This window comes from Triturus cristatus, chromosome 8, assembly GCF_964204655.1.
Source record: "Triturus cristatus chromosome 8, aTriCri1.1, whole genome shotgun sequence".
Taxonomy (NCBI): Eukaryota; Metazoa; Chordata; class Amphibia; order Caudata; family Salamandridae; genus Triturus; species Triturus cristatus.
The window spans coordinates 147,824,342-147,843,526 of NC_140591.1; the positions used below are offsets into that span (position 1 = coordinate 147,824,342).

Sequence of the window (19,185 nt, forward strand, 5' to 3'; positions counted from 1 at the left end):
GTCCTGCCCCATTGCAATTTTATTTAAAATAACCTTGCTCTGCATTGCGATGCGTGACATTTTCATAATTTCAGTGTAATTATGACTGACATTTCAACGACTATGAGTGACACAAATCAAGCAATGAAGACGAGGGAAGCATAGATATCTTAAATTGCACCCATTTGAGCAACGTGACTGCACCAGCAAAAGCACATTTTCATAGTTTACCAAGTCAGTGTAACAGTAGATCAGGCTTCTCAAAAAAGTAGCTCGCAAGCTACTGGTAGCTCTCTAGCTACCCATGAGTAGCTCTCCTGTGTGCAGCCCAGCCTACAGAATTACAAGCCTTTGCTTGGTTGAATTATTATACATATACCTAAATGGAAAAGTGTGTATTTAAGATGAAAATGCGTTTAATTTCAAAGCCCATATTTTCCAAATTATTAGGTGACTCAGTGTAACCAGCGCTGCTCGGCTCACTTTCATTAACTACATGGTGTATTCTGAAGAAAATTACATTGCTGATTTGTAAAAGAAAAGTCCATGGGCATACATGTGTGTTTGAGGGAGGCAGGGTGGAGATGGCAGCCAGGCAGAGTGCAGCTGCAGAATAAGTACGGATAGCCACAGGCCCTTTCTAAATAGATTTTATTTACACAATCCATGGGCATACATGTGTGTGTGAGGGAGGAAGGGTGGAGATGGCAGCCAGGCAGAGTACAGCTGCAGCATAAGGGAGTAGGGATAGCCACAGGCCCTTTCTAAATAGATTTTATTTGCACAATCTGCTGCACACGAGCGCTAGTTTGCTGGTAACTGTTTACTAGCTTGGGTGAGCGGACGTTCGTTCCAAGCTTGCCTTCCCTCTCCCACATCTACTTTATATGATGCACTCAATTCCAACAAGATAAAAATCCCTTTTGTACATTAACAGAACCCTTCAAAGAGAACGGTTCAACAGTAGTTTCTGATTACAATACCTTGCACAACTGGGGCACAGAGAACACATTTGCAAGTCTCCCAGAAGATAAACACTCCTCTGTTACTGACAGTCCTTCTGACCTTGAGGTGTGTTTAAATTACGAAAATATGAGCACGTTGTACCCCGTTGCAAGCTACTTAAAATTAGTTGTGTCTCTTCGATTTTCCCTCGCTCCCCCCCCCCCCAGCCTCCTTCCCTGCCCACCTCAGCCCGACTCAGCGAAAACTTGAGCATGTCTTGTCTGTTAGATTTTCCCTGTCTCCCCCGGCCTCCTCCCCCGCCCACCTCAGTCCGACTGAGGAAACTAGGCAGCATTGAAAGGAGAATGTTTGCACATAAGGCTACAAGTAATAGGGAGAAAGTAAAAGTATTATACACTTACCTGTTGGTGGTTTCAATCTTCCGACAGCAACAGGACAACGCCAGGGCATCAGCACAAGAATTCTTCACGTCGATGAAGTCAACTGCAGATCACCAGGATAACCTCGACAAGACGGGAACCAACGAAGACAGTGAAAGGCAGCAAATGGCAGGATTGAAGAAACGCCACAATACCCATAAAGTGGACGAATCAGGAGCTTTATGCTCCTCATTTCGCGGCACTTCCTGCTATCGGTATAGCTGTCCCCTTCATTGGTGTAACGTCAGTGGTGACGTTATTGAGTGCTGATTGGCTGCTACGAAGGAGTTTGCCAATCCAAAAGCCCCATTTGAAAAGGGGAAGAAATGCAGGAAGTAAATGTACTTTCTACGTTTAGATTAGAAGCAGGTGAGATTTTCCGGTGAAGTTCGCGCCCCCCCTGAGATGAGGGCGCGCCCCCCCCAGATTGAAGAACTCTGCTCTAGGGTCAGGTTCGCGCTATACAAAACTTTCTAAATGAATTGCTGGAGAACCCTGCATTTGTCCTATCATACTTCTATCCCTGAGTTTATTGTGGGTACAGTTGCTGCTTCAAACTGGATTTTAGTGTTAGATGTGGGAGGGCAGTAGTATTTCCATAGAGAATCCACACACAAACACCCAGTCCTCAAAACCCAAGTTTAGTGTAGCTGAATACATTTGTCATCTGGAAAATGCCCAAAGTAGGTAGCGTTGGCCCTGGGAACCTTACCCTATCGGTTAGGGCGTGTCCAGGAGTCATTCCACCCACTAGCTAGTGCCAGGCATAAATGTGACACCCCCAGATACCCACTTCAAAACACTGCTGGAAGAACAAAAGAGGAATAAATCTGCTGTCTGTGCCCTCTACAGAGCCCTGAAAGACTGAAACTGCTCCCTCTAGCACCCAGAATAAAGAAGTGAACGCTAATAACCTTAAGGCACACCTCCTGCCCACGCTAGAGGGTACAGCAAGCTATAATAAGCCTGTTCTGCAACTGAACAGTTGACTTGCAGCAACTGGACTGGACCCTGCTGCACTCTGCCTTACACCCTGTGAGTCTCTAAGTGCCTCCCTTAGGTCCTGAGGGGCTTTAGAAGTGTACTCCTTTGGTGGATTTGGACTTGGAGGACTCCAGTCAGAAGATAAAATCTTTGAGCAGTACCAAGTTGGTTGGTTTATCCGACCCATGCTTGATCGTGGTCAGTTTCAAATTGTGCATAGGTCCCAGTCTACTGCAACCATCGACTATCATTGGCACATTGTGCTTCTTGGTGTCATTTCTACTTAAAACGTTAATGTATATCTCTAGTTCCCTTTAATTGATTTTTGTCATTTTGTTTCATTTACTGTATATTTTTTACTTGGTTTGGGATTTTAGTTTTTCATTTTGACTTTATTACTGTTTTGCTACTGCATAAAACCTTTACACATTGCCCTAAGGTAAGCCTGTATACTGTGAACTATAGCTACCAGAGTTTTGAGCTCAGGATAATTTAGTGACTTTGACTGTACACCCTGACAAGAGTTGTGATTATTCTCAGAGGTGGGTAGTCACCCACCCCAAAAAAATGATCCAGTTTCTTACAGCCCACTCCTGTTCGTTCCAGAAGGTATTTAGCCACAGCTCATCTAAATGAACTAGAATTTGTGTTAACTGTTATCACCATTGCTCTCTTTCCTTGACTGTAACTCCTCGGAGATCAAAGTCCTCTGTCTCCTCAGTAGACTTGAGCAGCATTTGTTACTTTATTTTAATTTATTTAGTACATCAGTTCGTGACCTGTGGTCTCTGGATCCATAAGGGCTGTCACCGCCTGCCCGAGGAGTCTGCCACTGTTTAGAAAGTGAAATCATTTTAGAAGATTAAGAAAGTATGCTTACTTAAAATTCAAAATGTAAAAGTTTCAATTGTATTTTAATTAGAACATCAGTTCTTGGACCTGCGGTCTCTGGACCCACAGGCACTCTCAGTACCCACTCAGTCAATCTGCCACTGTTTAGAAAGTTAAATAATTGTATAAGATTAAAGTATATATACATAAAAAGTTAAATTTGAAAAGATTTAAAACTATCTAAATGTGAAGCAATTTGAAAGAGGAGTCTTACACAAATACATTGGTATCCTCAGCTTGATTCATGAGAGCAGCACAAGTTGATTAAACTGAATCAAGAATGTGCTATTTGCAGCCTTAAAGGTGTGGTGTGCGACAACTATGTGTATTCATTAAGAGCAAAAAAAGTCAAAGCGATGAGCTAGCATGTCGATTGATCTTAAAATAATAATAGAGAACCACATACACAAACAAATGCACAAATATCAAAATGTTACTTTTATGGGCAGATTAGTGCTTTACAATATTTGGTTTTATTTCTAGATGTTTGTATTTTCTCTTTTGTTGTAAATTAAATAAAATGTAATTTGTGTATGTGGTTGTCTATTTTGTATATCCTTTTGAGGTTCAATTATGTGTGGGGGGATCCTTGACTTTCAGTAGTGATTCCCAGAGGGTCTGCATAAGTCAAAAGGTTAAACGCTGATTTAGAACATTGTGATGCAGGGGTTATGGTGTGCTTTTCAAACATTTAATTCTGTTAAATAGATCAATGTATGTAAATAAAATAGATGGTGGGGCTAAAGCAGACTCCTAGTAGAAGGGGGAAGAAAAGCTACAGTCTCTTTGCTATTTATAGAGTGTGGTCCAAGTTAATTGGGATGAGGAAAAAGTAGACTTGCATCCAAATGAGTTATTTTAAGTGCACCTCTGCTCCAGTTTAGGATTGACTGTTGTGTGGAAGTATTATTATGTTGAGACTCCCTCTCATAGATAGTGAAAATAGACTGATAAATCTGTAAACATTAGCACCATTGTGCTTAATTCTGTTACTTCAGACGTTCTCATTGTTGAGAGAGACCTTCTGTCACTTATTTGTTTTGTGGCTTTTATTCAACATTTTGTAATGTACTAACCTATTACCTTCGGCAATCGTGGCAAGTTGTGCAGTTTCACACATAATATTTAGAATCCGCTGAAAGTGTCTGATGGTTCGATGTTGAAACCATGTAGTTTGTGCTGATATCTGATTTGGGAAAGGGACAAGATATAGCTCGGCGCCTTCCAGAGAACAAAGGGTGGGAGTGGTGTGTGTGGTCCTCAATTGAATCCTTTACAGTACTTTACATTGGGAGTTACTTTACTTTGCAGGTAATTTAGCTAGTATATTTTTTAATATAGATTATTCAAATATATTTTTATACATACACTCCATTAATATTTATATATAGATATTCCTATACATGGGTACATGTACAAAGAAATACATAATGTTCTAAATAAACTAATTTTAAATACAATGTAAAATAACAATTGTCTTTTAAATATTAATTTCTAAATTTAGGTTTTAAAATTTTGAAATGTAGGCAATTTTATTTTCATTATATAGTTAAAATCCTTTCTCTGAACACTAAAACATGTTACTACTCCTGTACCCCCCCCCCCCCCGAGCCTTAAAAACCTCTAACTACCCTATATGCTGCCTACTTTGAACCCTAAATACTCAGTACTACTCCTTGATACTATCCACCCCAGAACCCTAAAAACTCTGGGATTGTAGGAACGATTCACCTACTCTAAATAATAGAAAGGTTCTTATCCTCCGTTTTGCTGAGGATTCTCTCCTTATTTCGAAAACACCTATGAGGCTTCAGATCCTGATCAATAAGTTCCTAGGATTTTGCAAATCCAGGGGTTTAGAGTTAACGCTAACAAAACCAAGTGTATGAGGTTTGGGACCGGCATCACCAAAAACTGTAATTCGAGCTGTTAATGAAGTACTCAAATGAAGTACATAGCTTCGACTATTTGGGGGTTAAGCTAGCTGACAAATTTAAATGGGAAGCTCAACTCACTAGGAGTTTGCTACTAATTGAACACAGCTCCAATACCATCTCAAGGTTCTATAAAAAGACAAGCTTTCCCTCTATCACCGGCACTGGAAGTGTACACCGCAAAACACTGCACGTTTTGGTGCTGAGGTCTGGGGTTGTGCTGACACTCCTCAGCTGGCTATTGCAGATAACATCTTTGCACAAAAGCTGGTTTCTGTACCAGCCAGCACCCTCCTTGCTCCACTATTTTTTGACCCAGGCCTTAAAAGAATTGCTGATTTGGCTCAACTAAAGCCCTTATTGTACTGGGTCTGCCGCTGGTCTACACCCGAGTTAAGCGGCTATAGAGATGCCCTTGGGGATTTAGTGAATACTGCTAATGCCATGTGGGTTCCCTGGCTAGAATTTGTATTTAGCTGGTTCCAAAGGCTGGGCTTGCAAAGATTGTGGGATGACTTGAGTATGTCCATGAGCAATATGTAAAAAATGGGGGTGAAGGGTCATCTAACAAAGTTTTTTGAACTCAAGATTTCCCCAAGCTTTGAGCCCTTCCTGGACACCATTACTCTCCCATTAACCAAGAGCTTGTATGTGCTCTTCTGGCTGGGCACCCTACCGTGGGGATCTTTTACAAGTAAATGTTAAGATCTTGTTCTGAACCTGTGCCCAGTTTGTGGCCTGGCTCCTGAGACCGAGGCGCATATCATGTTCTTCTGCACAGAGCGTCTGGATCCTCGTCGGAAGTGGATACAACCAATTTGTCAGAACCAGGGGGAAACCAGATATTTAGTAGCCCAGAGGATTTTGATAAGTGACACTTCACCTCTAATTGTGTTTTCAGTCCGCCATTTTTTTAACCAATGTTTGGTACAAACGCATCAAGATTTTACCACAAATAGTTTCATGATCATTATAAAGCATGGCTAACATTCTGGACCTTTGTTTACTGTTTTTATTCATGCAGAGTCCTTTAGAGATCAGAATGCGTCATGTACTTTGTGATTTTGCACTTAGATATATGTAGCACTGGCACTTTCTTTTATATAACATGAGTGTTTTAATATTCTGTGACGAATGTGTACCCATCACAAGTGTCATGACTGTACTATAAACTCCAAAATCAGGAGTTTGTATGTACTGTGACCGTTCTTATACTCGTGGCATATTTGATTTTGCATTGTTTTTATTTATACTTTGTTATTTTGGATAATCAAATAAAATACTTTTACTACTTACTACTCTGTCACTCCGCTCTAAACCAAAGCACTCTACTCCAATGTACTATATATGCCACTACATTGTGCACCACTCTAATCTATTGTGCACCTCTTTACCCCGCACCACTCCACTCCACTCTACCCTGACCACCCCACTCTAACCCCTTTACTTCACTCTGAAATAATCTAGTCTAAGCCACTGCACTCTACCCGTTTGCAATATACTCTGCACCACTCTACACCACTTTATTCAAAATAAATGCACTCTATTCCACTGCACTCTGCCCCAATCTACTCTGCACCACTGTTCTTTATGCCACTTCACTGTAGGCCACTCTACTCCATCTACAATACTACACTCTGATACTCCACTCTGGCACTCTAACCCACTCTGTCACTCCACTCTATGCCACTCTACAACACTACTTCAATCTAGAAGCGCTCTACGCAACTCCCACTATCCCGCTCCATGCCTCTTCTCCACTCTGTTCAGTGACACACTACTCCACGCCACTCTACTTTGTGCCACACTACTCTGATGCTCTACTCTGACACTCTACCCCACTGTAAGCCATTCTGCTCTCTTACACTACTCCATTCCACTCTACTACAATCTACTCCACACTACACCATTCTATACAACACCCTGTATACCACTCCACTCTGCTCAACACCACTCCATGACACTCTGGCACTCTACGCCCTTCCACTTAACGACACTACTTACTCCACAACACCCAAAGCCAACCATGACAGTCCGTGCAACTCAACTCTGCGCCACTCCACACAACTCTGTAGCACTCCACTGTACTCCACTTAACGACAGTCCACGCAACTGTCCTTTACCTCACTAATTTTTAGTCATGCTGGTGTACCACATGGCTTAAACATATTGGCAAGGCCAATAGCTCTTGCATAGGGGAGACCTATTGGCTTTGCCAGTGCTTGTTATTCAGTATGGTTGTCAGAAGTGGAGACCAGACTTAGTTCGCTGGGAGGTAGTGTTCCAACAGTGTTATTTCCCCAGCCCTTCATTACCGGTTCATATTCTGCATAAGTGGCATGTGTAAAGGGCTGCCGTGGCAAGAACCTCGCTGACTGCTGGAAGAACGAACACGTGTCTTAAATCATTTGCGTGCTCACCAGACAGCATTTTTCCTCTACATTTCAGCCATTCTGCTTTCGTGTTTTACATGGGAGTGTCTATTATTTTATAGATGCCATTCTTGCCAGGAATTTGCTTGGAGGAGTGTGGTGGGTGTTTGCCCTGATGGAATGTGACAGAACAGCAGACTCGGCTTGCTTTCCAAGCACGATAGCTGACTGCAGCTGAAGTGTATCCCGCGCACGTTCCATAACTTTCACTTGACTGTTCTGCCACCATCTGGAATGCATGCATTCACCCACTTTCTGTAAAGGAATTCGTTATATCTGTACCTTGTTATTCTAACTCGCTAGCCTCCTTTTGAGAACCTTCTTTTCCTCGAAAGATGGTTGTGGCTGCCTTCTCAGCGTTGTGTTAAACTGGTCTAGTCCTTGTAATGCTGTTCTATCTGAAAGTAGATCTTTCCTATCTCCATAGATGAGAGGACCGCCTGCCCCCCTCCTTAGTTTCTGTGGATTTCTTCTGGCGCTTTTCAGTGACGTGGCATGCGGCGCACAGGGTAAGCATAACTTTGAACATTCAGCCCGTTTTGTATTGAATAACGTCTATCCATCTCAAAGGCGCTGTCTCAGAGATAGGCAGCCACCTTTAATTGTTGTGTTAACTTGCCCATAATCATAACGTTTTTCAGGGGATTGGCACAGACGGGACGTGAATCATTGTATTGTGCGCTTTAAAAAAATTATGATAATTATTCTGCCCAAATTTTAAAGCTAAACAAAGACACGTTTAATGTTTCAGTTGGATTAGAAAAAGTTAATTATTTTGGGAAATGTCCGCGCTTTATAAAAATGCACTAAATAAATAAAAACAGAAACTCACCCCTGTGTGCTGTGTTGGCTGTGTCCTCACCGCTGCGTGCTGTGTTGGATTGTGTGTTTATGTACCACTTTTCTCTTGTAACGTAACTAGCTCTATTGTACAGCGCTCTGACACCTTTGGGTAATGTCTGCGCTTTGGGAGGTAGGGGTGGGGGGGGGGGAAGCAGGCCACTGACAAAAACTTTGTGTGTAAAAGGCCGCTTTATTGGAACAGGTGCACATTACAATTTTAAAACCTTGGCCAAACGCCTTCCAAAACTAAACCTCACTAAATAAAACATACCTAACCCCGCACCCCGCCCCCTCCCCTAAATTCCTTCGAACCCGCCCCCGCCCGTACATTACAACATTACAACAATATCAAACATTACATTCCTGTATAACCCCACCAACAATCTCTAAATACAAACCTTCCGTTAACCAAACTCCCCTGCCTGCCCCTTTACAGCTATCGACCACCCAAACTGTGGAACCGAACTAAACTTACCAACCTATCCTTTCCCTGTCGATAACCCAACTCAACAAATAACTCAACCAACCTCCGGTAAAACTGTCCAAAATTCACATAACCCCCGCCAGCCAGAAAGAAAGGGGTGGTGTAACCACTACCCACCCCTCTTTCTGCCCCCCAACAAAAGAAAACTTTATACCCCTTGATCATGATTCTGCACGTTCAAACATCGGGACAAAACCTCCCTAACTTCCAGCAAATAAAGGTCCATGCCCAACCTTGACAAATGCACCCCATCACCCCGAAAAAACTCTACCGCCTCAAAACGAATATCCTTGTGAGTCACTCTCCCGAAACTCAAATCGCGGCAAAATCTAGAAATCTCCGCATTCACCTTCTTCCGTGCCCTGTCAATAGCTCTGGGGTTCAAAGCCCCTCTCCACACCCTCCGCGGGACCAATTCCGTCCAAAGCACATGGCAACCCGACCAACGCTCCTTCAGCAAAGCCAATCCCTCTTCATTGCACGCAATAAGACCACCCCTTTAACGCCGCAAAGATCCTTCTCGCCCAAATGTATCAAAAGAATATCAGGGCATTGTCCCCTCACCATGGCATTATTTAAACATGGAATAAGCTCCCTCCAAAGCATTCCCCCTTTTCCTTTCCAGATAATCCGAAAAAGACGGTCATTGAACCCCAACCTTCCCCCAAAATAACTTTTGCACGCTTGTACATGTGCCCACTTGACGAAGGAATGCCCCACAATCCACACCGTCAATTCCTTTGCGTGGGGCCGAGCCACCGAACCTGAAAACAGAAACAAGAATGAGACTCACAAAAAAGGGGTTGACGCATGCGCCTCAGCTGCATTCGCTCTTACATATTTATGAAAACAGTCCGATGACCAACGCCCTAAACGCATGATGTCACCCTGAGACCAACCCCGGTTATGCGCTTCAGTCGCTGCCCCGATCCTAAAAGAGTGAGTCCCAAACTGAGCCCCATCCAAACCAATCTGCTGTAACCCCTTGCGCAAAACCATACACAGCTGATAATCTGTGACGCGTGAGCCATTCATATGCTTAAAAACCAAATCGCCCCCATCTCCTCCTGATAGGATCTTCCATTGCTTCGCCAAACGCAGCGGACAAGTACAACTGGGGGTTCCTGCCTCTAACCACACCCCCTTTCCAACACCCCTCTGATCCGTTTTTGAACTGAACAGCCAAATGTTCACACCTGTGTCCGTAAAGAACACCTCCTGCCAACAAATGCCCCGCTTTACCTTGGTCCCGAGGAACTCAGAAACCCGAAAAGCCCCAAAAAACATAAACGCCATAAGGGTAGCAAACAACGAAGCCTCAAAATCATCCCTGCAAACTGCAGGCAAACTTCCAACAAACGTGCTAATGTCTGCCAAGAAATAGGTAAACGAGACATAACGGCCCCACCCCGCTCCCTAGCCCAGCCCTCAAGCATCCTCTTTCCTATTTCCCCAGCAGAAGGGGAATAACCCCAGAAAAGCTTACCCATAAAGGAAATACCCGGCAACTTCCCAGCAATAGTGACTCTAGACAAACCTTTCTCAATGAGGTCCAAGATAAAATGAACGACATCCTCTGAACTGCGCCACAACTCCTCCCTCCTACAAGCTCCTGATGACACAAATTCCCTCCACGCCAAAGCATACGCTGCATGAGTGGAAACAGACAAAGAACCTACCACCAGTTGAAATACCCTACGTTGCCGACAGACCAGAGATGCTCCGGCATTGGGGTCGGTGTCCTGTCCGCCTCCTTGGCCAGCCCACGGAATCTCCCCCACTGCGAACGAGACCAAGCATCCGCAATGTCATTGTCCACACCCGGCACGTGCAAAGCCCTGAATGAAATGTCGTAGCGCAAACAGCCCAGCACAAACACTCTCAACAATTTCAAAATCTGCTCATCCCTTGCTGACTGCCTGTTGACTATTTGCACCACTGCCATGTTGTCCACACGGAAAAGCACCCTCTTATGCTCCAGCTCCTTGCCCCAAATGGTCAATGCCACCAGGAGCGGAAAAAGCTCCAAAAAAGTAATGCTCCGCCCTCCATTCCTCCAATCCTGCGGCCATTTCTCTGCACACCATCGGCCTTGCCAGTAAATACCAAAACCATCACTGCCTGCTGCATCCGAAAACATTTGCACATCCCACTGTACATCCTCGTCCCTAGCCAGTGGTACTCCGTTAAAGGAGCGCAAGAAAAAAGACCACATACGCAGGTCCTCCTTTACACCTGCCGACAAACGCACATGATGGTGAGGTAAATGCTGACCCGCCAAAGCCCGGCCCAGGCGCCTGCAGAAAGTCCGTCCTGCCCTTACTACCCTGCAGGCAAAATTCAAATGACCTAACAAAACTTGGATGTCTTTCACTGTCACTTTCCGCCTAGACAACATCATGTCCAGCAAAGCCAACATTTTGCATTTTTTATCCTCAGGCAGACGAGCCTGCATTGCAACTGAGTCATGCTCAATACCCAGAAAGGATATAACAGTATCAGGCCCCATTGTCTTTTCCGGTGCTAGCGGCACCCCCAGCTCCTCCATAAGCTCGTGGAAAGTGTCCAGAGCATGCTGGCACTCCGAGGAGCCCGGGGAACCCACAAAAAAGAAATCATCCAAGTAGTGTGTGACCAAGCTGTGACCTGTGCGTTTTGTGAAACACCACTGGAGAAAAGTGCTGAAAAGTTCGAACAGAGCACATGACACAGAGCAGCCCATTGGTAGCGCCTTGTCCGCATACCATTTACCTTCAGATTGTATCCCCAGCAAAGGCCAATCATCCGGATGAACCGGTAGCAGCCTAAAAGCCAACTTGATATCACACTTTGCCATGCCTGCAGCTGCGCCCGCGGTCACCACAAGTGACATGGCGACGTCAACTGAGGAATATGACACCGATGCAGCATCTTCATCGATCAAATCATTGACTGACGACCCTTCCGGCCATGACAAATGTTGAATGAGCCGAAACTGCCCTTCCTCTTTTTTAGGCACCACACCAATAGGGGAAATGATCAAATTGTGAACTGGCCACTCGCCAAAAGGGCCTGCCATCCTCCCCTCACGCACTTCTTTGCTCAATTTCTCACGCACCACCAATTTGTGCTCTGATGCGGATTTCAAATTATCCGCCCACCTTCTTAGCCGGGGCCCGTGGTACCCCAAATGAAAACCCCACTTAAAACCATCCAAAAGTGTCTGTCTTGCCTCCACATTCCCGTAACCCCTCAATGCTTCCTCCAGCTGCGCCAATTTAATTGGCGTAGGAGCCCTTTGGCCCAGAACCCTGTGCTCCCCTTCCCCCCCCGTCCACCCTGCGACTGCTGCGCATTGCCAGACATCCCTGCACCTGCCTGCTGCCCTTGCTGTCCGCCTGACGGTCTGACGGCCCAGCAGTTGACGAGAGGATGCCTCTTCCCGCACTTAGAGCACTCATGTCGGTATTTGCAAAATTCCTGTGTACATAAACCTTTGTTGAAATCCCAACATGCCCCAAATCCAGTTTGTGACGCGGCTGAGCCTCCCACCCCACCCCGGGTGGGCTTTCCCTGAAAGGGCTGATAAACTAAACTAGAGGCAAACCACTAGCTGTGAAAATAGTCTTACCCCCTGGCGCTGCACCCATAGTATGTTGCCACAAATCATTATCTAGCTCACCCCATTTCGCCTCTGAATCTCAAGCCATACGAGCCCTGAACTCCTCGTCATACTGTGCCCAAGCGAAACCACTACCTGTAATTTGGGCCTTCCTTATGACTTCCATATACTTGAATATGGCCACGCAGCGCTCGGGGAACTTCTCACAGTACACACTGGCGTAAATTAGAAATGCCGCCGTCCAATTCTCAATTGTCAGCGGCACCTTAGGGCGCTTAGCTAATTCGTACTCCTCCTCTTTAGAGCCCTCCTTAGACCTCACCTCCCTGTGCAATAGTTTCAAAATCTCCACGTATTCGCCCTTCCATATGCGCTCCTTTGTTGCCAGCATTAAGTGGGCACCTAAAGGCTTAGTCACCCCCATATAAGGAAGCTTTTTAATTTTCAACTCTTTACTCTGTGGTGTCTCCTTAGTATCCCCTGCCTCTGTATTGGTCCCACTCTCCACCTTGGCCCCTGGAACCGCTCCCTCAGTTCCCGTGCCAACCCCTGTATCTCTTACATACTTTCCTTTATACAATCTCCCATCCGACACACCCCCTCCCCCGTCCTCCCCGGACCCCACAGACACCATAATAGGTTTGGCCTGTGTTGTAACGCTCTCACCTGGCTCTAAAGAGGGTGTGCGGAACGACTCCGACCGCCTCGCCGACCTCTCAGAAGAATCCCTTGGAGGATGAGCCCTCACCGACGGGCCGTGCTCTCTCTTGGATTTCACCACCACCGACTGCTTAATGGGTGCCACACCTGAAACATGCAAAAAAACTACGAGAAACATGAGTATCCCCCCTCCTCATATTCCCGTATTTCCCCTTCTTCTGGGCTGTCCTCCTCATAATCGAGCAGAAATGGCTCCTCCACCTGCAAAATCTCCTCAGCAAAATCCACCACACGGGCCTTACCAGACCCTACATTACCACAACCGGCCTTATCGGCCTCAAAACCACATTGCGGGGGAGCCGACTGTACTCGCCGGTCCTCCCCCCTTCCTTGATTCACATAACAATCCAACTTATTTGAAAACTCCGTCCACCTTGACCGTCGTGACGTTGGGGCCAGCAAGGTTGCGCCGGACGTTCGTGTGCTGGCCGCGACGGGATCCCCCGCCGGTACGGAATGTGCCGCGCAAGGCCTCACCCTCCCTTCTCCTCGGCAATAATGGGCCGCACCTCGCCCTACCGAGTCCGCTGCTCTGCTACACTTCCTACCCTGTAAAGAGAAAATTTGGACTGGTGTGCTGGGTCCCTGAAAGCTATCTGACACCTGTGGCCCAAGACCACTCAAAAAACCCTCGCCTGACAATCCTCCTCTAGAAAAACCCGCTTGAACCGTCCCCACCGGAGTCGGCGAAACCATCCCTTCCTCATCCCCACTCCATTCCAACATTGCGTGTACCAAAGCGGACGCAGAACCCTCGCCATGATTCCCACCACGAACCAGCGAACTTCCCGACCCCATACGCTCGCGACCACTCACCCCATAAACCGCCCTCGCTGTACCCCCCACCACCTTGTCCTGCCTCCGAACGCCGGACAAACCCGATGCACCCTCCCCACCAATGCCCCGAACACCTCCTGCCCAGGAAGGAAATATGTCCAGATCCTCCCCAGCCAGGCCCCCCCCAGCTAACTCCCCTTCACCCAAAAACCAACCCTCCCCCCTGCCCCCCCTCCCCCAGCCCTTCTCTGACCCTCCTCACCTGGTGAATTGCAACCCACCCCACATGAAGATACCGATGTCTCACAGACCCCCTGCATGTGACCCCAAATTCTGCTGGGAACTCCACCCCCCCACTTGCGCCCATTCTCCCTCTCCTAAGGAGCTCGCCCCCACAGAAAACGCCGCACCCCCCACTGAAGAACCAGGTGAAAACAACAAGGGGCTAATAGGCTCTACATCCCCTTGATCCCGTTGCCTCTCAACAAAACTGCGTGCCTCATACGACCGCTCCAAACCCTGAGTACCAGACACCTGCTCCCTTCACAACCCCACCCCCGCCGCATGTCCCACAAGACTCCCAGCGTACCTTCGACTGTCCCCTACCTCACTCGCTGATGGCCTGACAGGAAAAACTTCCCCACGCTCCTGAAAAAGGGCCTGCCCAATGCCTTCAACCCCGGCTTCACTCCTGGCGCTTCCCCCCCTCCCTCCCGCTACACAACGGAGCCTCTGGCACCGAAGACGAGTGTCTCTTCGTGCCGCGCCTGCCCCCGCGCTTGCTACCCGCCGCGGGGGAGGAAAAAGAACGCGCTGCTGCCACAGGCACCCCCACAGAGAAGACCGCCCCGCGCACAGCCGCATTACCTCCCCCCGCCTCCTCTGACACACCCGACTGACACGGTTGACCAGAACGAGCGGGGGCCGCCTTTTTCAGACGCGGGCGGCCCCGCTCACTCACCGACATCTGCTTCGAGCGCTTCGGCGAGGTGCAAGCGGCCACTGCTGCCGCTACTCCAGCTGAGGCCTGCCGCATAGGGCGCGACGGCCCCGCGACCTCCCCCACAACCAGGTCCATCCGGCCCGCTTCAGACAGGAGCCGGAGGGCCTCGAGTACTCGATAGTCGTGGGACGCCATCACTACACAGAAAAGTACCAAATATAGCCACGGAAAAAAAACACCACTAGCCTAGCTCCCAGCCACCAGGTCACCAAACCTAAAATGGTGGCCGGGAGCAGGCGCCCAAAGCCTTTATACTTGGGCTACATTTGGGCTACAAAAAAGTAGCCCAAGTTCAAAAATGGCCGGCGCGAGGCCAGCCACGCCCCCCCACACACCCTCCTCCCAAACCGCCCGGGGGGGGGGGGGGGACTCCCGGCGGTCGCCTGCCCCCCAAACCCCTCCTTATAACAAGCATTTGCAATGCAATAGGTCTCGCATTTACGAGAGTTTGAGCTATTGGCATTGTAAATGGCAATGCTTTTTATTGATGTTTTGGTTTCAAAAACATAAATAAAAGGCGTTGTCATTTACAATGCCAGTAGCTTAAACTCGCATAAATGCGAGACCTATTGCATTGCAAATGCTTGTTTTAACACAGTCGTGGATGCACGGAGCCTCTCTGTTTTCACTCCGAGAGAGGAGTCAGTTATTAATTTCAGTAAAAGCTGACAGTTCATGAGGTTTATCTTTACTCAGAAGTTGTCTGTGTCGGATGGCCCACAGCCCATTCGATAAACTCATGAACAGTCTGCTAGTGTTCGCATAGTGCCACCTGGTCGAGTCTCGAGGTGCTGACAGTCTGCTTAGTGTAAGGGTTTGTGAATAACACGGATGTTCTGGTTTTTTAAACCACTGCGTGGAGAGTCTTTGCAAATATGTTTGGAAGTGAATTCAACAAAATCGCTGCTCTAAATGTCATGGATTTGTGTCTTTAGTGCTGTGTTTTAGTTGCGGTTATTGGCGCTATGGTGTCAGTAGGTGTAAACTGTTGCATTTATGTGGCACAGAAAACAAATGGAACCGCTAATGGCGCTTGATAATGGGTGCTAATTAACCTAAAAGAGTGCAAGAGGGTGAAAACCTGTAAGGACCTAAACATATCACTTGTAGGTTAAACAATGAAACCAGAGCAGCGAATTTCTTCAACAACCTTCACCCGGCCCAGGAAACATCGTTTGTTCGTGCCACCCCACGTTCTTCGGGACAAACAGTGCAGTGTTTAATCCCATCTCCTGTTACCCCCGCATTGTAAAACCGTTGTTTTTAACACAAGAGTGTGAATGCTTGTTTAAAGAGATTGCACCTGTGATGCAAAACATAGCATAACAACAAAATACACCAGGTAACACAACACCACAATAACAGAACAAGACAACAGCACATCATACACAGGCAAACAACAAAAACACGGCCGATAAGACAACAGTACAAGTACAACACAGTGATACGACGCATCTCAGCATACGACGCAACACACTGACGCAGCTAGAGACACTGGATACATTCTGTCATGGTTGTGTTTCTTCGTCTTGCTTTCATAAAATCTCAGACACCCGTTTCTAGAAGGAAATTTACAATATTTCCAATCCCTAACTAGCCCTGTGGTGGGGGAGGGACAGTTGAGAGGCGCCATGAGGAAACAATCTCTCGGCATGCTGTGGCGGGGGTGGGGAAGCGCATTCCAGGCGGGGGAGGGGACCCTTTGCCGAGGCTGTGGCTACACGTGCACGCGCCAGTGGGCTGAAGCGCTTCCCCAAACGGATTGCATGGCGGCACGATGCACGTCATTGTGCACGTGCTTGCAATGCAATCCACTTTTGGGAGCACTTTGAAATGCCCCTCTTACTAGAGTCTCGCATTGCGATTGCGTAAACGCAATAGCTAGGCGAGACCTAAAAATGCACTAAATAAATAAATTATTTCAGCTTCGCAGCTATTCCATGAACGAAAGGGAACCATTCATAGTACGTATTAGATTTACAAAGGGCAGTTTTAAAAGGGCCTCGTTCTTCGAGTCCCAGTTGGAAACCCATTAAAAGTTGATTACATTATGGTATAATGCTGATACATTTCGACCCCCTTGGCGTATCTTGTAAGGTTAAAGGGTCTCATTTACAAGGTCATTATTAAATTTAAAAGATACATAATAGGAAATAGGATTAACTAGTTCTGTGTCTAGCGATTACCCATTGAGCAAAAAATAGGAACTCCTACCTGCTCCTGTGTCAAAATGGTCGACAATCTGTAATACATGAAAAGAAAGAGCACACTTGTATGCTAACATCAGAGGGGTTCGCTACTTCCTAATTTGCTTAGGGTAGACTAGATCGGTTGTAGTAATGTACAATAAAAAGTGCCTGGTATGGGGCCAAGAGTCTCCTGTGCACTTTTTAGGTCTTGCCTGACCCAGCGCATGCGCTAGTCTGGCGAGACTTTTTGTAAGGGCTCAAAAAAGTGCTACCATGGCCAGCCTAGAGCTACAGTGCATGTGCGCGGGCGCGCGCACTGCGCTTGATCGCTATCACTTTCACTGCCGCTTTGATGTTCTCCGTGAGCCAATGGACGATGTATATTCTTCCGCTGCTCACATGTAGGGAACAACTTTTTTCTTTTTACATACAATGAGTGTGCACTTGTTTTCCGGCTCTATCCTCTGTGTGCTGCTTCCACCACCCACAAACAACTCCCTCACCTATGTGCTCCGTCTTGCTCCCTTATCCCACTTAACATGCACTGCTTAGCATTCCCCCACCCTACCGGCTTTAATTAGATATAGTTTTTGTCCTCTCCAGGGCCCAGCTTCAGGTACCTCAGTTGCTTCTTCGCACCCCACCCACTCTAGTTACTTCTCTCGAACACTCCTCCAGTGGTGCCCTAACCTCTCTCAGGCTATTTAAAAAAAAAAAAAAAAAATTTAAGTAGGCCAGGATGCTGCCATGGGCTGTCAGCCATTACGCAGTGTAAAAGGCACAGTCGCACAACTAAAATTACATATTTTTAGGGACAGATACAGCCGTGTGTCGGTGATAGCACATGCATTTATTCACCACCAAGTGCATTCTACAGCATTTGTGTTCATGGGGTGATGTCAGTGATCCGAAAACTCGTCTTTATGCAGGCAGATGATGCCTGTTCCCTTCCGAGATCACGGGGCCTGTGCTTCATGTTAAAACTAATAGCCGAATCAAAACACATGCACGGAAACACACACGGCAGACTCGCACACGAGCTGTTGGCTAATTCGCCTCTTCCTGCACTTTTAAGTAAGTGGTGTGATAATCTTCTTGACATTGCCCATTTATTATTGCTTTATTTGGGCTGGCGTTAGCCAAGACCTTTTGATTCCTAAATGTATGCATAAGAAAGCCCACTTCATTCATTGGTCTTTTGTTCTCTCATTCATAGTTTTCTTCCCCTCCTTACAACTTCCAGCACGTGGCATTGGATCAGCCCACTTCATCCATTGGATAACTTTCCTGTGAGCAATGCAATTCTTCCTTTTCACTAGGATCACATTCACACACATTGCAAGTACAAAAAGATTTGAAGAAATTATTTTTATGTTAAATCTTTTTTTATTAGTCATTCAGCTGTACATAATGTCTACTTGGTTATATATAAGGTAACAAAAATGCTTACAGCACTTTTTTGTTATGACTTTTCAACATGCTGCACAGCTCTATGAAAGCTTAAAGATATTGGAAAAGCCAATAGCTCTGGCTAAACAGTTATAAGGTCCCAAAAGCGAGACCTATTGGCTATGCCAATGCTTGTTCTCTATGGAGATGCATTTGTTTACTCCTTTCAGGCACGTTAGACACTGGTGGAGTTGGAGTTCTAAGTGGGATGTTGCCATCAATAATTACTTTGGATGTGTTATAGTGTGTTTGCTGGTGCTGTTCTCAGGAGCAGTGGACCTTGTGGCAGCATGTTGTTGAGGCTTGAACCAAGAGCCTTCCTGGAGCGGGGTGATTCTTAAAGAGGCAACTTTGTCTTAATTATCTGTTGTAGATCACGGCAGGAAGAGGTCCCGTCGTTTTTCAGCGTTTTTGACCAAAAACTGAAGAATTGTTGCTGGTGAAATGTTGGGTGTGTTTTGCAGGCTGGTCGATTCAAGCCTTCATAAATGATTTGTTCTGCTATTGGCCCACT

General features: G+C 46.5%; 1 protein-coding gene across 6 annotated transcripts in view; it reads left to right on the forward strand.

Moving 5' to 3' along the window:
• Positions 1 to 19,185, forward strand: part of LOC146801707 (OX-2 membrane glycoprotein-like) — a 208,602-nt gene that overhangs the window by 75,315 nt on the left and 114,102 nt on the right. For all 6 annotated transcript variants that reach the window (XM_085621169.1, XM_085621171.1, XM_085621172.1 and 3 more), the window contains one exon: positions 8,033 to 8,114. In XM_085621169.1, the coding sequence (XP_085477295.1) occupies positions 8,033 to 8,114 (82 nt within the window). The remainder of the gene's footprint in view (positions 1 to 8,032; positions 8,115 to 19,185) is intronic.